Source organism: Eumetopias jubatus, unplaced genomic scaffold (assembly GCF_037043125.1).
Source record: "Eumetopias jubatus isolate StellerSeaLion01/CBP00866 unplaced genomic scaffold, mEumJub1_p1.0 scaffold_3, whole genome shotgun sequence".
NCBI classification, from domain to species: domain Eukaryota; kingdom Metazoa; phylum Chordata; class Mammalia; order Carnivora; family Otariidae; genus Eumetopias; species Eumetopias jubatus.
The window spans coordinates 16,203,132-16,215,953 of NW_028274809.1; the positions used below are offsets into that span (position 1 = coordinate 16,203,132).

At 46.9% G+C, this 12,822-nt stretch overlaps 2 protein-coding genes across 3 annotated transcripts in view; one reads left to right on the forward strand and one right to left on the reverse strand.

Annotated features, from left to right (window-relative positions):
• Positions 1–327, forward strand: part of FARSB (phenylalanyl-tRNA synthetase subunit beta) — a 69,012-nt gene extending 68,685 nt beyond the window's left edge. Inside the window, exon 17 of the mRNA XM_028105297.2 lies at positions 47–327. Within this exon, the coding sequence (XP_027961098.1) occupies positions 47–198 (152 nt within the window). The 3' untranslated portion in view covers positions 199–327. The remainder of the gene's footprint in view (positions 1–46) is intronic.
• Positions 328–10,927: 10,600 nt separating this feature from the next.
• The window catches only part of SGPP2 (sphingosine-1-phosphate phosphatase 2), a 105,477-nt gene continuing 103,582 nt past the window's right edge, over positions 10,928–12,822 (reverse strand). For both annotated transcript variants that reach the window (XM_028105290.2, XM_088021541.1), the window contains one exon: positions 10,928–11,479. In XM_028105290.2, the coding sequence (XP_027961091.1) occupies positions 10,928–11,479 (552 nt within the window). The remainder of the gene's footprint in view (positions 11,480–12,822) is intronic.

The window sequence follows — 12,822 nt, forward strand, 5'->3', positions numbered from 1 at the left end:
TGACGCTTTTGCCAGGAGAAACGTTTATTTCTCTCCTCTTTTTCAGGCCCTGCTTTCTTCCCTGGGAGATGCGCAGAGATCTTTGCCAGGGGTCAGAGCATTGGGAAGCTTGGGGTCCTTCATCCTGATGTCATCACCAAATTTGAGCTGACTATGCCCTGCTCCTCCCTGGAAATCAATATCGAGCCTTTTTTGTGAAGATGGGTCTCTGCTGTGTGACTCTATCCCTGAGTGTCCCCTTCTCCTTCCCTGTCATCCTGTAGCCATCTCCACAGGGACCATCCATTTGTGCTTTAATGTTTAATAAAGTAGAAAGCGATGGCTGGCTCCGTGGGTCAATGCTGCCTGCTCCCTGCATTAGGACAGCTTATGGAACGTGGTGTCCGTGAAGCTGCATGGTTAGGAAAAGCCCAGAGGAGCGCAGGATCAGAGCCTGGCTGATGAAACAGGAGAGTGGATTCGGAGGCCGGGCACACAAGTACGAGAGAATGGAAGATTTCCAGTTAGTGCTCACATTTGACATGCATTCAGCATTGGGAAACGGTATTTTTAGGAGACCATTAGGAAGCAGTAACCGTCTAGCAGTTACAGCCTTTGAAGTCATTTTTTTTTTTTAAGATTTTATTTATTTGACAGAGCACAAGCAGAGGGATCAGCAGGCAGAGGGAGAGGGAGAAGCAGGCTCCCCGCTGAGCAAGGAGTTGGATGTGGGACTTGATCCTAGGACCCCGAGGTCATGACCTGAGCCAAAGGCAGCTGCTTAACCCGACTGAGCCACCCAGGCGCCCCTGAAGTCATTTTAAAGTGGAAGAAAAATCTGTCACAAGTATTTGAAATATTTGAAGGTGTGGAGGTGTTTGCACTCCATGATATCCTGAGACTACGTGCAACACAGTCGTGTTCTGCCAGCCAAGTTAAACATGTTGATAGCAGTGCAGCGTGAACACTGGGAAACAGTGAAAAAATTATTTTTGCCCTAGGCCATACATTTTACTGTAATCAATATTATAAAATCATGGTTTTAAATATTTAATTGAGCAACTAGGTTCTATCTTATTTTATAGGGAAGTATTGGATCTCCTCTGAAGCTAAGTTTCTGTCAATCTGCCTTGTCTTGCCTCCTAATTTACTTTTCTACTTTGATGTAGACTCCTCCAATAGATACCGATAGTGAAAAAAGCTAGGTCTAATGTTTGAGATAAGTTCTCAGTTACTGTTAAGATGACATGAAACACAAAATGTAAAACTTAAAGTGCCAGTAGAAATAGCTAACAAAGTGAGAATTATGTTTATGGAGCTTTGCTGAACCTGCTATGAAGAAACCCCACCCTGTTACTGCCTTGAATCAGGGCAGCAAGGTCCAACCTAGCAAGATCTGTGAACATTCAGACTTTCCTGTTCCTTCCCAATTCTGTTGTAGGCAGATCCTAATAGCATTTAAATGAAGTGAGATATGCTCACAAAAAAATATCAGAAGGTTTGTATTCAGCATACTTAAAGATATTTCCCCAAAGAAGGTACACGAAGTAAGCATTTGAAAAGACGCTCAAGTCATTAGTCATCAGGGACATGCAAATAGAAACCACAATACAAATTGAAATGGCTACAGTTTGAGAGACTGGCTCATACCAAGTATTGGTGAGACCAGAACTGTGGGACCTCTGTGCTCTGCTGGTGGGAACAGAAGAAACAGTGTTAATTTATAGTAGCTGCCACCCAAATGTTCATCAGCAGCTGAGTGGATAAATTCTCATACGTCTGTATGACGAGTATTTCTCAGCAATAAAAAGGAATGACCTACTGGGCGCCTGAGTGGCTGTCAGTTAAGCGTCTGACTCTTGATTTTAGCTCAGGTCATGATCTTAGGGTCGTGAGATCGAGCCCCATGTCAGGTTCCGTGCTGGGCGTGGAGCCTGCTTAAGATTCTCCTTCTCCCCCTCCACCCCTGAAAAAAAAGGCGGGGACGAATAAATTACTGAAGAATATGAATGAATCCCAAAGCATGCTCAGCAAAAGAAACCGGACCCAAGACTACCTGTGATTCCACATACATGAAATTCTAGAAAAGATGCAGTTTGGTTGGCTAGAGCTCATGGAAGGCAAGGGACTGCAAAGGGTAAAGCGGAAGCTCTTGGGGATGATGGAAAGAATCTTTTCCCTAATAATTTTACACAACAGATCCATGCATAGGGTAAAAGCATGGATTTTAGAATTGGTATGTCTGCTCCAAGTGGCTTACTGGTCCACCTCTACTAAGCAGATACTCTCCCCAGTTTCAGGTTCACTGTGGTTCAAGTTCTGGTTCGTGGGCCACGTGATCGCCGTTGTTGAAGTGAGTGGAGCCATTTGCTCTGTTAGCAGCCAGCCACCTGGGTGTTTTTTGGTTGGTCAGAAACTACTTGTAATAAAAAACCCACTGATACCTGATTGTAGATCCCAGCATGAAAGGGGAAAGATCAACTCCATCCATCATGGGGAAGTTTCTGCCCTCTGAAACAGGAAAGCGTAGGAAGAAAAACATCGGGTACATGAGAAGGAATGAACCTCCAGTTTAGGACTTGAGGCTCCACAGGCAGATCAGGTTACCCTTGTGCCGGCTGAGGCATTTGAACAGGAGCCAGGGCAGTCCATGGACACTGCCAAAACCTTTGTTGGAGAAGACACATACGTTTATAGGAAAAACTGGGAGCCCTAGTATTAAAAGGGAAATTAGATATAATTGATTTCTTGTTCTAGCTTACAGATAACTTCTACTGAAGCCTGATACTCCTGCATTGCTCTCTGGTTTACAAAGTATTTTCACATGTGATCTTGTTTCAACATTTAAATTTCTTTTAACAATCATAGGAGGTAGAAATAGGAATTCTCACTGATTTATGAGATAAGAACATTCAGCCCTCAGAGAGATTAATGATGTGCCCAAAAGTCCCATGGGTAATAAATGGGTTTGTGACAATGAGTGACAAGGATTCCATAGATTACTCAGTGTTTTGTGCCATTTACCTACTTTTCCGAAATGTTGAAATTTGAGTTTTCTTATATAAAAAATACTGAAAAACATAAGTTAAAAATCTTACCTACTTTAGAAAATTGTACAAAGTAAAACCTTCCCAAGCTAATCTACCCTTCTTCCCCCAATCTCCTACTAAAGTAACTAACCCCTGTTAATAATTTAGCTTGTGCTCTGGCATTTTTCTTAGTTTAGACTGTCAGCCACACATACACACACACATACATGCTCACAGTTTTTGGGTTATACTCTACTTACTGATTTGCAACACATTTTGATTTCTATTTTACATAGTACATCTCATGATATTTCACTTAACATGTCCTATTTTTCTGGGTCAGTACCTATAGACGTAGCTCCTTTTAAATGAATGCAATACTGTATGGCTGTCCATAATTTGTTCAGCTTTTCCTCTGTTGACATTCTGTTGTTTCCAACTCTGCAATTACAGTGACCAATGCACTTCCATATGCCTCCCCCTAAAATAGCACTAGCATGGAGTCCATGAAAACCCAGGCCTACTGGCTGTGTAAACCTCCACATTTGGTGTTTGACAGACACATTCTGAGAGGCATGGGGCTACCTGGATAGTTCTTAGATGGGACTTCGGCACTCAAGCAGTGTCTTATCCCAGTAGGTTAGAGTCCTAGGTGTAGAGGATGCTCAGTTACTATCAGCTTTTAAACAGGAGTAGCCTAACTAGGAACCAGGTAGCCCAGCTGCCCCTCTTGCCCTCAGCAGTTAAGGAGCTTATTAGGTGGTAAAAGAGCACTGCTTACAATTTTGTGTCTCAGTCTTAGCTTCTATTTCTGCTTGATGTTTTCTGTAAATATCACAAACCCCAATGCTTGGGTCCTGAGTTGGCTCTTTGGTCCATTTTGTCCAAAATTGGCAGACAGGTGGCCTTAAAGGGACACAGGTGCCTTCAGTGAAATATGCCCTCTACACAACAGAAGCATTGGACACATCTGCTATTTTCCAGGTTGTGGCTTATTAAAAGGAGCTTGAATAACATTACTTAAAAAAAAAAAAAGGTAGAGGCTGGTATACATAATGAAATTCGATGCAGCCCTGCACCTCTGGGACAAGCTGCGAGCAGCTCCCTAAGGCCCCCGAGCAAAGTCAGCTCTAGGAAATCGGCCTCCTTGGATAAAGGTGGAGGAACCAGACAGCCAATCCTTGACAAATAAGTGGGGCCACAAGAAGGGCAAAGCCGACCCAGAGTCCTTTTAGTTTCTACCACTAGTAAACAGAAGGGATGACTGAAGACATTGTAGCTCCACTGTGGGTTGAACAAGTATCTCCAGCAATGAGTGCAATGGAATTATGCCAAAGCCCGGTATGAACTCTCCCCCCCACCACCTGTGTGACTGATGCAGCATGGTAAGAATATGCTCAAGTTCTCCATTCAAGTTTTACACTCATCCATAAGGTTTGGCCTCGATCGTCTCTATTTAAGGAACAGGATGTGATTCTACATTAGAAAACATTTTGAACCACCCGCCCCCCCCCCCCCGCCCCTGTGGTAGGAGGCACTTGCAAGAGAACTGCTACAGTGTTCCAATTCTAGGACTTACCAGCCATACAGAGCAAATCTGTCCTTAGGACCAGAAAAGTGAAGATGTTGAGGAAAGGCACTTGTTTGATACCAAACCTGGTACCAAAAGAAATTTCCTGCATTCCACAAGTCACAACTTTTTGTCATGAGGCATGAAAATATGTCTAAAAAAAAAACAAACCTGCTTAGGGCTGGAAAGCAGTTGTAAAGGGTGCAAACGTGATAAACACCCACATGAATGCTGGATACATACAGAGTAGAAGACCAACCAGAGATGGACGGGAGTAGGCATTTCTCAGCAGTGGTAGGCAGAACATCTAAACGGAGAGTTTGGGCGGGCCCCCAAGGCAGAGGAAATAACATCAGCCAGATGGAAAGGTACCCTGTGAACACACTGCACGGTAGGGAAGAGAGGGTCCCTGTAGGAGAGATGCCTTCGGGAGGTCACTGGACATAACCCCTGTCTGCAAAGACCCCTGAGTCTCGAGGTGAGTACCGGTCAGCCCGTGCACGTGAGGGCACCGTCTGTGACAGAGGAGACTGCCTTTAACCATCCACAGAAAACTGAAGGAACTGAAGGAACCATGCCTGGAGCTCACAGGCCAGCCAGAGCTAGAAAACCTCCGAAATCATAAGGCAATGGGGAGAAGTCCCGGAAAGATTTTGCCTCAGTAGTGGAGAAAACCAACTCTAGACTAAACACGGCTCTAGTTCTGCCTCATAAAGCTTAAAAACAAGACCCAAAGGAACTATTTGCAAGGAATGAACTGCATCCCAGAACAAAGCTTAAGAATATAGTATTACTAAATATCCGCCACCCAACAATGTAAAATTCATAGTATTTGGCATCCAGTCAGAAATGACCAGGCAAGCCAAGAAGCTGGGAAATACAACCAATATTGTGGAAGGGAAAAAAAAAAAAAATGAATCAGAAACTGACAGGGCAGAGATGATAAAATTGATAGGGAGGATATTATTGTAACTGTAGTCCATTTGTCCAAAATGCTAGAGGAAAGACGAACACGTTGATAGAAGATACAGATTTTCACCTAGAGACAAAACCTAGGAGATAAAGGAATAAAGTGAAAAAATAATACCAATACCTATGTAATAACAGCAGAATTGACTTCATGAAAAATTGACATTAAGCTATGGTTTCCCCCCCCACCACAAAAATAGCTTTCCAGCCAAGTATTCTTACCGGCACCTAATGAAGCTGGCTCACGAGGCCTGTTTAGTGTGCCCCGTGCATCCTTTGCGCCCCTCACAGCACCGCTCAGCAGGTTCCCATGTGACCGAGAGACACTGCAGACCCGGATCCCAGGAGGCCTCATCCTCTTCAGATAGCAGATGCAGACCCAGGGCCCGAAGGCAGCCACCGCTGGCCTCAGCCATTTGAGGCTAGCTTTGTCAAGAGGCACGGACAGTCTTTGAACACCTCCACTGGGGAAGAATCTGGCTCCTGATCCCAGCAAGGGGACCCCACTGTCATGGCAGGGAAGAGCAAGGCCAGCAGATGTGTTGAGTGTGGGCATGAAAGGAGCGTCGCAGCCGGAACTGCTAGCTGCATCCTTGCTTTTCTTGTTTGTTTTTGCATGCCATATAGACAGGCGTGGAAAAGGAAAAAGGATTTTTGGCTTCATAGAGCTCCCTTGTCTCATGTGGCTACAGTTTTAAGAATTTAACATTCTATTCATGGTCCACATTCAACTCTTATTCTTCATATGCATCCTGTAAATAGTCAAGTCTGTACTACAGGTGTGCCCCACTTTAAGAAAACAATGGACACATGGCGTACCCCAAGTAATCCATTGAAGAGCCTTATGTTTACAGAAATGAAGAATTGCCATATGATTAAAAATGCTATTTATAAACAGCAAACCCCTGGGTGTACTTAAAATTCAAGTTAAAAAGAAAAATCAAAACAGACAGCTTTTAGGAAAACATCTATCCGCTAAAACTAGATACATCTACGCCACTTGGTTCTGGTTAGCCTCTTATTAGAGAACTGGGGCTTCATTCCACAATAGTGGAGGGAGGGGGAGTGAGCACAAGTACAGGTCTCTCAAAGAGCCAGGTCAAATACTTTTATTTTATTTTATTTTTTTTCCAAATATTTTATTTATTTATTTGACAGAGAGAGACACAGCGAGAGAGGGAACACAAGCAGGGGGGAGTGGGAGAGGGAGAAGCAGGCTTCCCACCGAGCAGGGAGCCCGATGCAGGGCTCCATCCCAGGACCCTGGGACCATGACCTGAGCCGAAGGCAGACGCTTAACGACCGAGCCACCCAGGCGCCCAAAGTCAAATACTTTTAAATCAAGTTCCACTGGAGAAGTTCAGGGAACTGAAACAAGAGAAGAGGGAAAATGGGCACCAAGGACACAGAGAGAGGTCCTAGCAGCTGTCACCTCTGCTGAACACTGAACAAGAGACCCCGGGAATGAAGTTGTGCATGAGGGGCCAGGTTCCACGTGGTGGAAGGGGAAGGTGCCCACTGCGGACTGTTTAACATTTGAATAGGGAATGATAGATGATGGAGGAGACTAGGAAATCCCCTCTGGGTGTCACCTCCTCTGGAATGGTCCCAGGTGGACATAACAAAATGGACTAAGGGGCTTTCTCACCCTTCCTTCCTGTTCTTGTGATTGGGTTCTGCAGGGTCAAAGCCCCTTGCTCATCCTCTGTCCCAGCACTGTTTTCCTACACACAGTCGCCAACCTGGGTTTGGTTTGGATTCTCCTAAGAGCTGCAGGTGTTTGAGGGGAAGTATCTCTGGCAAGCTGTGCCTCCCCTTGGAGGATCATCTCCTACCTACTTCCCATCACATCCCTGTGCAAACCCCATCTGTTCCGTAAGCCTCGCTCATGGACTGCTTCTCCCCGGAGCCTTCCTTGAGTTGCTGCGGGCCTCAAGCAGGAATTAATCTCCGCTTCCTCTCCTCTCCTCCATTTCCCTGAGCCAGAGTCTCCTCTCTCCCGGGAGAACTCCACAGGGCAGATTAGGTCCCATCCAACGTCACATGTTCATGGTACCCAGCATAGCAGGTATTAAAAATACAAACAGGGTCCTAGCCGTGACCTTGCCAATGAGTGTCAGCTCTCTGTACCATTTCAAATAGCAAATTTGGAATGCTTAAATACAGAGCATAGCATTGTAACCCTGTGAATATGAAATAGGGTCATGTTCATTTGGCTCAGCAGTGGACTCATTCACGAAAACCTTTTAGTTACCTTAACCAGCAACACCAGTAACATTTACTTGACATACGGTAAGATGATTCTTTTTAGTATCAGGGAGTTAGAGGAGGTGCACGTACCACTTCCTGTTCAGCCCATCTATGGCGGCCGCGACGCTCACCAGCACCCGTACGCAACTGAATTAGGGACAGCAACAGAGAATTCGATAGCCTGCCCTTTCTTTTTGCCACCTCTTTTCAACTCAGGTCCAATGAACCCTGAAAGGTCTCAGCGCGGGGTGGGGGGTGGTTATCCAAGGGAGCACAACACTGGCCTTTGAAACATTTAATAAGGAGTCATAATCAAACACAAAATGATTTTATTTTAAAAAGAATAAATTTACATACAGTACATAAGCAAGACAGCTGGAAGCTTCCAAAATAGAAACCCGGAGCATATGGCCCTGAAACACCACATGCTTTGATTACACCCGGGAAGCATGAGTTGCCTACTTGGGGGGAGAAAAATCCCATGTTACAGTGCAACCTTCAGGCATGTTGTAGCGTGATTTCGGCCACCGCCATTTAAGGGTTTTTAGTTCAGGGTCCCTTCTGTGTTTCCTTCTGCATATTCTGTAGTGGTGCGGGTCTGAGCAAAACCAGCCTGCAGCGACAGCTGGTTGGAAGGGTGCCGCAGGAGGGCCTGGCCCAGAGTGGGAGGGGGCTGGGGGCAGGCACATGAGGAAGAGGGCATGTTCTGCTGGGCTCCCAGAGGCCCCAGTCGTCCTGAGGGCTTTGGGGTCATGGCTTCCAAATGCAGACCCCAGGTCCTAAGCTTATCTTGGATACATCATGGTGAGCTTGACTTTTTAAATTCTTAATCTCCACGTCTCCTGATGGAGAGGGGCTCTGGACCACAGCTGAGGCTACACCAGTAGGGGGCAGTCTCTCCCCAGAGAGAAAATCCAAATGTCTCCAAGGAGCCAGGAGGCCTGCTCCTGGAAGGGACAGGGGTGGGGTGCGCAAGACAGTGGGCCTGGGAGGATGTGAGAAGTGCCTGAGGAGGGCTGGTGAGCGAGAGTAGGAAGCTGGTAGTTACTTTTCCAATCCGTTTCTGCAGAGCAGTAGAGCTTAAAAACTAAAATGGTCTTCAATATACACTTTTTATTTTCCAGTTGCAAAACGAGACACTTCAAAAAAAAGTGACCAACTGTGACAAGCCCTTGGGTCATTCTTTAAGGTGCTATGGCTAATCGTCCTCCATCCAATCGTGTAAATACAGCCTTAAAAACATTAATACAGTTGATTGCTGTCCTGTTGTTGGGACTTAAAAGGACAGCATTAAAAATCACACACACACACACACACACACACACACACACACACACACGAATGAATTGCCAACACCCACTGCCATGACAGTTACGGCCCCTCCTCTCAAAAGATACAAATGGAAAAACCCGGTCCTTTGCTAATTAGCTTCAGAAAAATCAACTAAAATTATTTTGCGTTAACTATTATCCAGTGCTGCGGGGACGTGCCTCATCTGCCACATGGGTGGGGCTGGCCCAGGGCAGGGGTGCCTGTAAGTTGGGGCTCCCCCCGCCTCCATCCTGCTGCCACAAATACTAGTCAGAGTTTGCTGTAAGAACAGTCAAATAAATGGCAAGTCCTTCTGATTCCTGCCTTCTAACTATGAACAATGTCAGAAGAGTTTGAAGGAAAGGCAGAATGGTTTCCTCAACATCGTTCCCAATAGACTGGAGCACTAAGCCAAATAGCAAAGGTCATCCTGACAGCAATATCAGGGGACATATTTGAAATCGGGACAAATGGGGTATTCAGTTTTCACACTGGAGGCAGAGGGAAGAGCCTAACCCTGAAGTGTGTGCGTGGAAATGATGTGTTGGGATTCAAGTCATTGGGTTTGGTGGTTCGGGCACCGCACAGCACAAGACACTTCATAACTACGCATTTATGCTAACTTTCAGAAGATTGTTGATGTGTGTTCCTTATTCTTAAGAACTGAAGATTTGCCCTCAGAGGACGTGTCCCCCTGTCGTGGCCTTCCTATGCCTCACGAGGACACGCACGGGCTTAAAGGCTGTGTTGTGTTTGGTCAGCTTGTCTTCCCAAGAGAGGCTGATCCTGTTCTTGCATTAATTACCCTTAAAATTGCCAAGAGATAAGGGGGTGGGGGTGGAAAGGGAGTCCCTGATTCTATTTGGTGGGTGAGAAAATCGGTTTACAGAAAGTAACAGAAATGGAGGAGCAAGGCCCCGGAGGTCTGTTCCTTCCCTGTCAGGCCCCAGGGAGGACTCAGTTCATCTGTTCTGTTGGGCCACCCTTGCAGGCAGTTGACAGCACCTCCCCAGTTTGTACGGAAGCAAAAAACACCTAAATCTGGGCCGAGGGCTGGTCCCAAGTCACGGCGAAGCAGGAGAGAGCAGGACACACCGGGAAGCCCCGATGAAGAGAGGTGGGAGAAGCTAGTGGGTTTCACGGATCAGAAGAGTGTGGAAACGTGACCCGGAGTTCTGTAGAATGCACAGACGTGGACGAATGGACCCCCCAGAGAGCGGGACTGAGGAGGGAAACAGGCTCCCGTCCATGATCTCCTGGGTCGCCCGCGTCCCTTACTGCCCCATGGTGGGGTCCACGGTGCTCTTGCCACCCAAGTGGGCACAGTCTAGTGTGATCATAACACAAATGTCACCCTGTCCAAGGAAGGCAGTTCTACACGATGCCACCCTTTCTCCGGACCCAGGTTCCAAGTCTGGACATGAGGCCCTGTGGTGGGCGAGGTCACAACAGAAGAGAGACGCCTGACCTCCAGCCTCTCAGATCATGCCCGTCTCTTCCGGATCTCCCAAGCCAGGCCACCGTTCCTGCCAGTCCACGACTAGGTCCAAAGTCCGAATGGGGTGGGGACCCCTAAAGAACGGACTGTGGGTTTAGCCTGGCTTCCCCTGCAACCTGACGCTTACGGACTGATGTCCCTATGAGACAGTATTTCCTTCCACACAGCAGCAACACTGACCTCCGCTATCATCAGCAACACAGACATGTGGCTTAAGGATTTTTTTTTTTAAGAAAAATGTATTGTCAAAGCTTGCCCACCCCGCCCCATTCCTGTTCGGGCTCCCTTGTCCAGGGGGCTAGATTCCAACTCCTTTGAGGTTCAGGGCAACCCCAAAAACCTGTGCAGCATTGGCACAAAGGTCGTAGCACAGAGGCCCACGGACGTGTAGGTGACGAACTTGTAAGGCACTTCGATCTCTAGTCTCCGCCTGGCCTCCTTGTTCCTAGTGACCACCTTGAACCACGAGTACAGCACTTGCAGGGAGAGGTTTTGCACTAGCTGGCGCACTAGAAGGATCAACACGATGCCCACGGTAAACTTGGTCAGGCCCAAGACCAACATGTCGGTGGTGAGCGGCGGGATGTCCCGAACGACAGGGAGAGACTCGGTGGGCGCAGACGCGAGCTGGAAGAAGTGATTGACCCAGAACCCGAGGGTCACCCCCGCCCCTGCGGCCAGAATGGTGGTGGTGTCCGCCCTGGTTGGGCTGTAGCAGTCAGACGCGGGGTAGTTGTAACACAGGAAGAAGGACACCACAATGGCGCACACGGGAAGCAGGGGGCTGGCCGAGTCCAGGCGGTCGATAAGGGTCCAGGCGGGGTAGGTGAGGACGATGAAGACCGCAGTGACCAGGACGCCACCCAGCACGTCCTGCAGGAAGGAGAGAAAAGAAGGACGTAAGCCGGTGCGTGCCTCCCCGGGTGTGGGCAGAATTGTGAGTTAAGTACGGCCGCTTTGACATTGAAAGTACGATTTTGGCATGGCTTTATTTGGCATTGCTTTAAAAGGTGTAAAGCTGCAAAGACACTTGAGAGCAGGAAAAACAGTCGTGCTATTCATGTGTATTTTCTAGTTTTCCTATCTCTCCTGTGGATTAAATATTCCGTGTTTTCTTAATGGGCAGCTCTAATCCCATTTCCCCCCATCTTCTATCATTTTGATTTAACATTAGGTAGCAAGTGTCATCATTTTGCAGGGGTGACGTCGTCCTTTCTTGGCAGGCCGGGGCTGCAGGGTGGCGGGGGGTGGGGGCTAGCTGCTGGGGGTGCCCCATGCACACCCCAGCTGCTGCTGTCCCTTCTAGGGTACATCTATTTGGGGTGGTTTGAGAAGACATTCTGGATGGGCTGGTGCCAGAGCTCCACCTGTCTTGGCTCCGTCTCCAGAGACGGAATTTCAAACCGCACGCAGACCATTTCAGTGAGTGGATGTACCATGCTTGTCTTCACTAATCCTTCTTTAAGACATTTTAGATTGTGGTCTTCTTTCTTTTGTTCCTCCCTTTCTCTTCCACACCGCCCCCCCCATCCCTCCAATCCTTCCTTAAATGCCTATTTAAAATATCTTTAATATCCTGGGGCGCCTGGGTGGCTCAGTCAGTTAAGCATCTGACTTTTGATTTTGGCTCAGATCACGATCTCCAGGTCATGAGATCAAGCCTTGTGCTGGACGTGGAGCCTTGCTTGAGATTCTCTCTCTCCCTCTGCCCCCTTCCTCCCTCTCTAAAAAAATAAAATAAAGATATATATCCTTAACTCCTTAATGTCATCCATTTTCTTCTTCCCTTAGTGTTCTCACTGCAAAATTCATCAGAAGGTGAAGTCTCACTGTAATTAATAGAGGAGTATATCAAGTCAGAGAATGAGGGGCTTGCTGAGGTTTTGCTACAAAGTTTCACATGGGTTATTTTGAAAGTTTACCATTGAAAAATTAAAATATTTCCCCCAGTGCATTGGAAAATCTGAAAAGCACCAAAAAAGCACTACATAGGCATGACAGAAAATCGGAAAACCAGGGGAAAGTATAAGAAATAAAAATAGATCCTTATTTTCACCACCTAGAGTCAACCCTGTCTGTATTTTGGCATGTTGCCTTCCACTTTTTCTAGAATTCATCTTGGCTGAGAATTCTTGGAAAGAGATGTTCTTTCTTCTTCTGAACATAGTACCCTGTGTTTACTTAGCAGGCCTCCGGTATTCAGCTTTTACTGACGT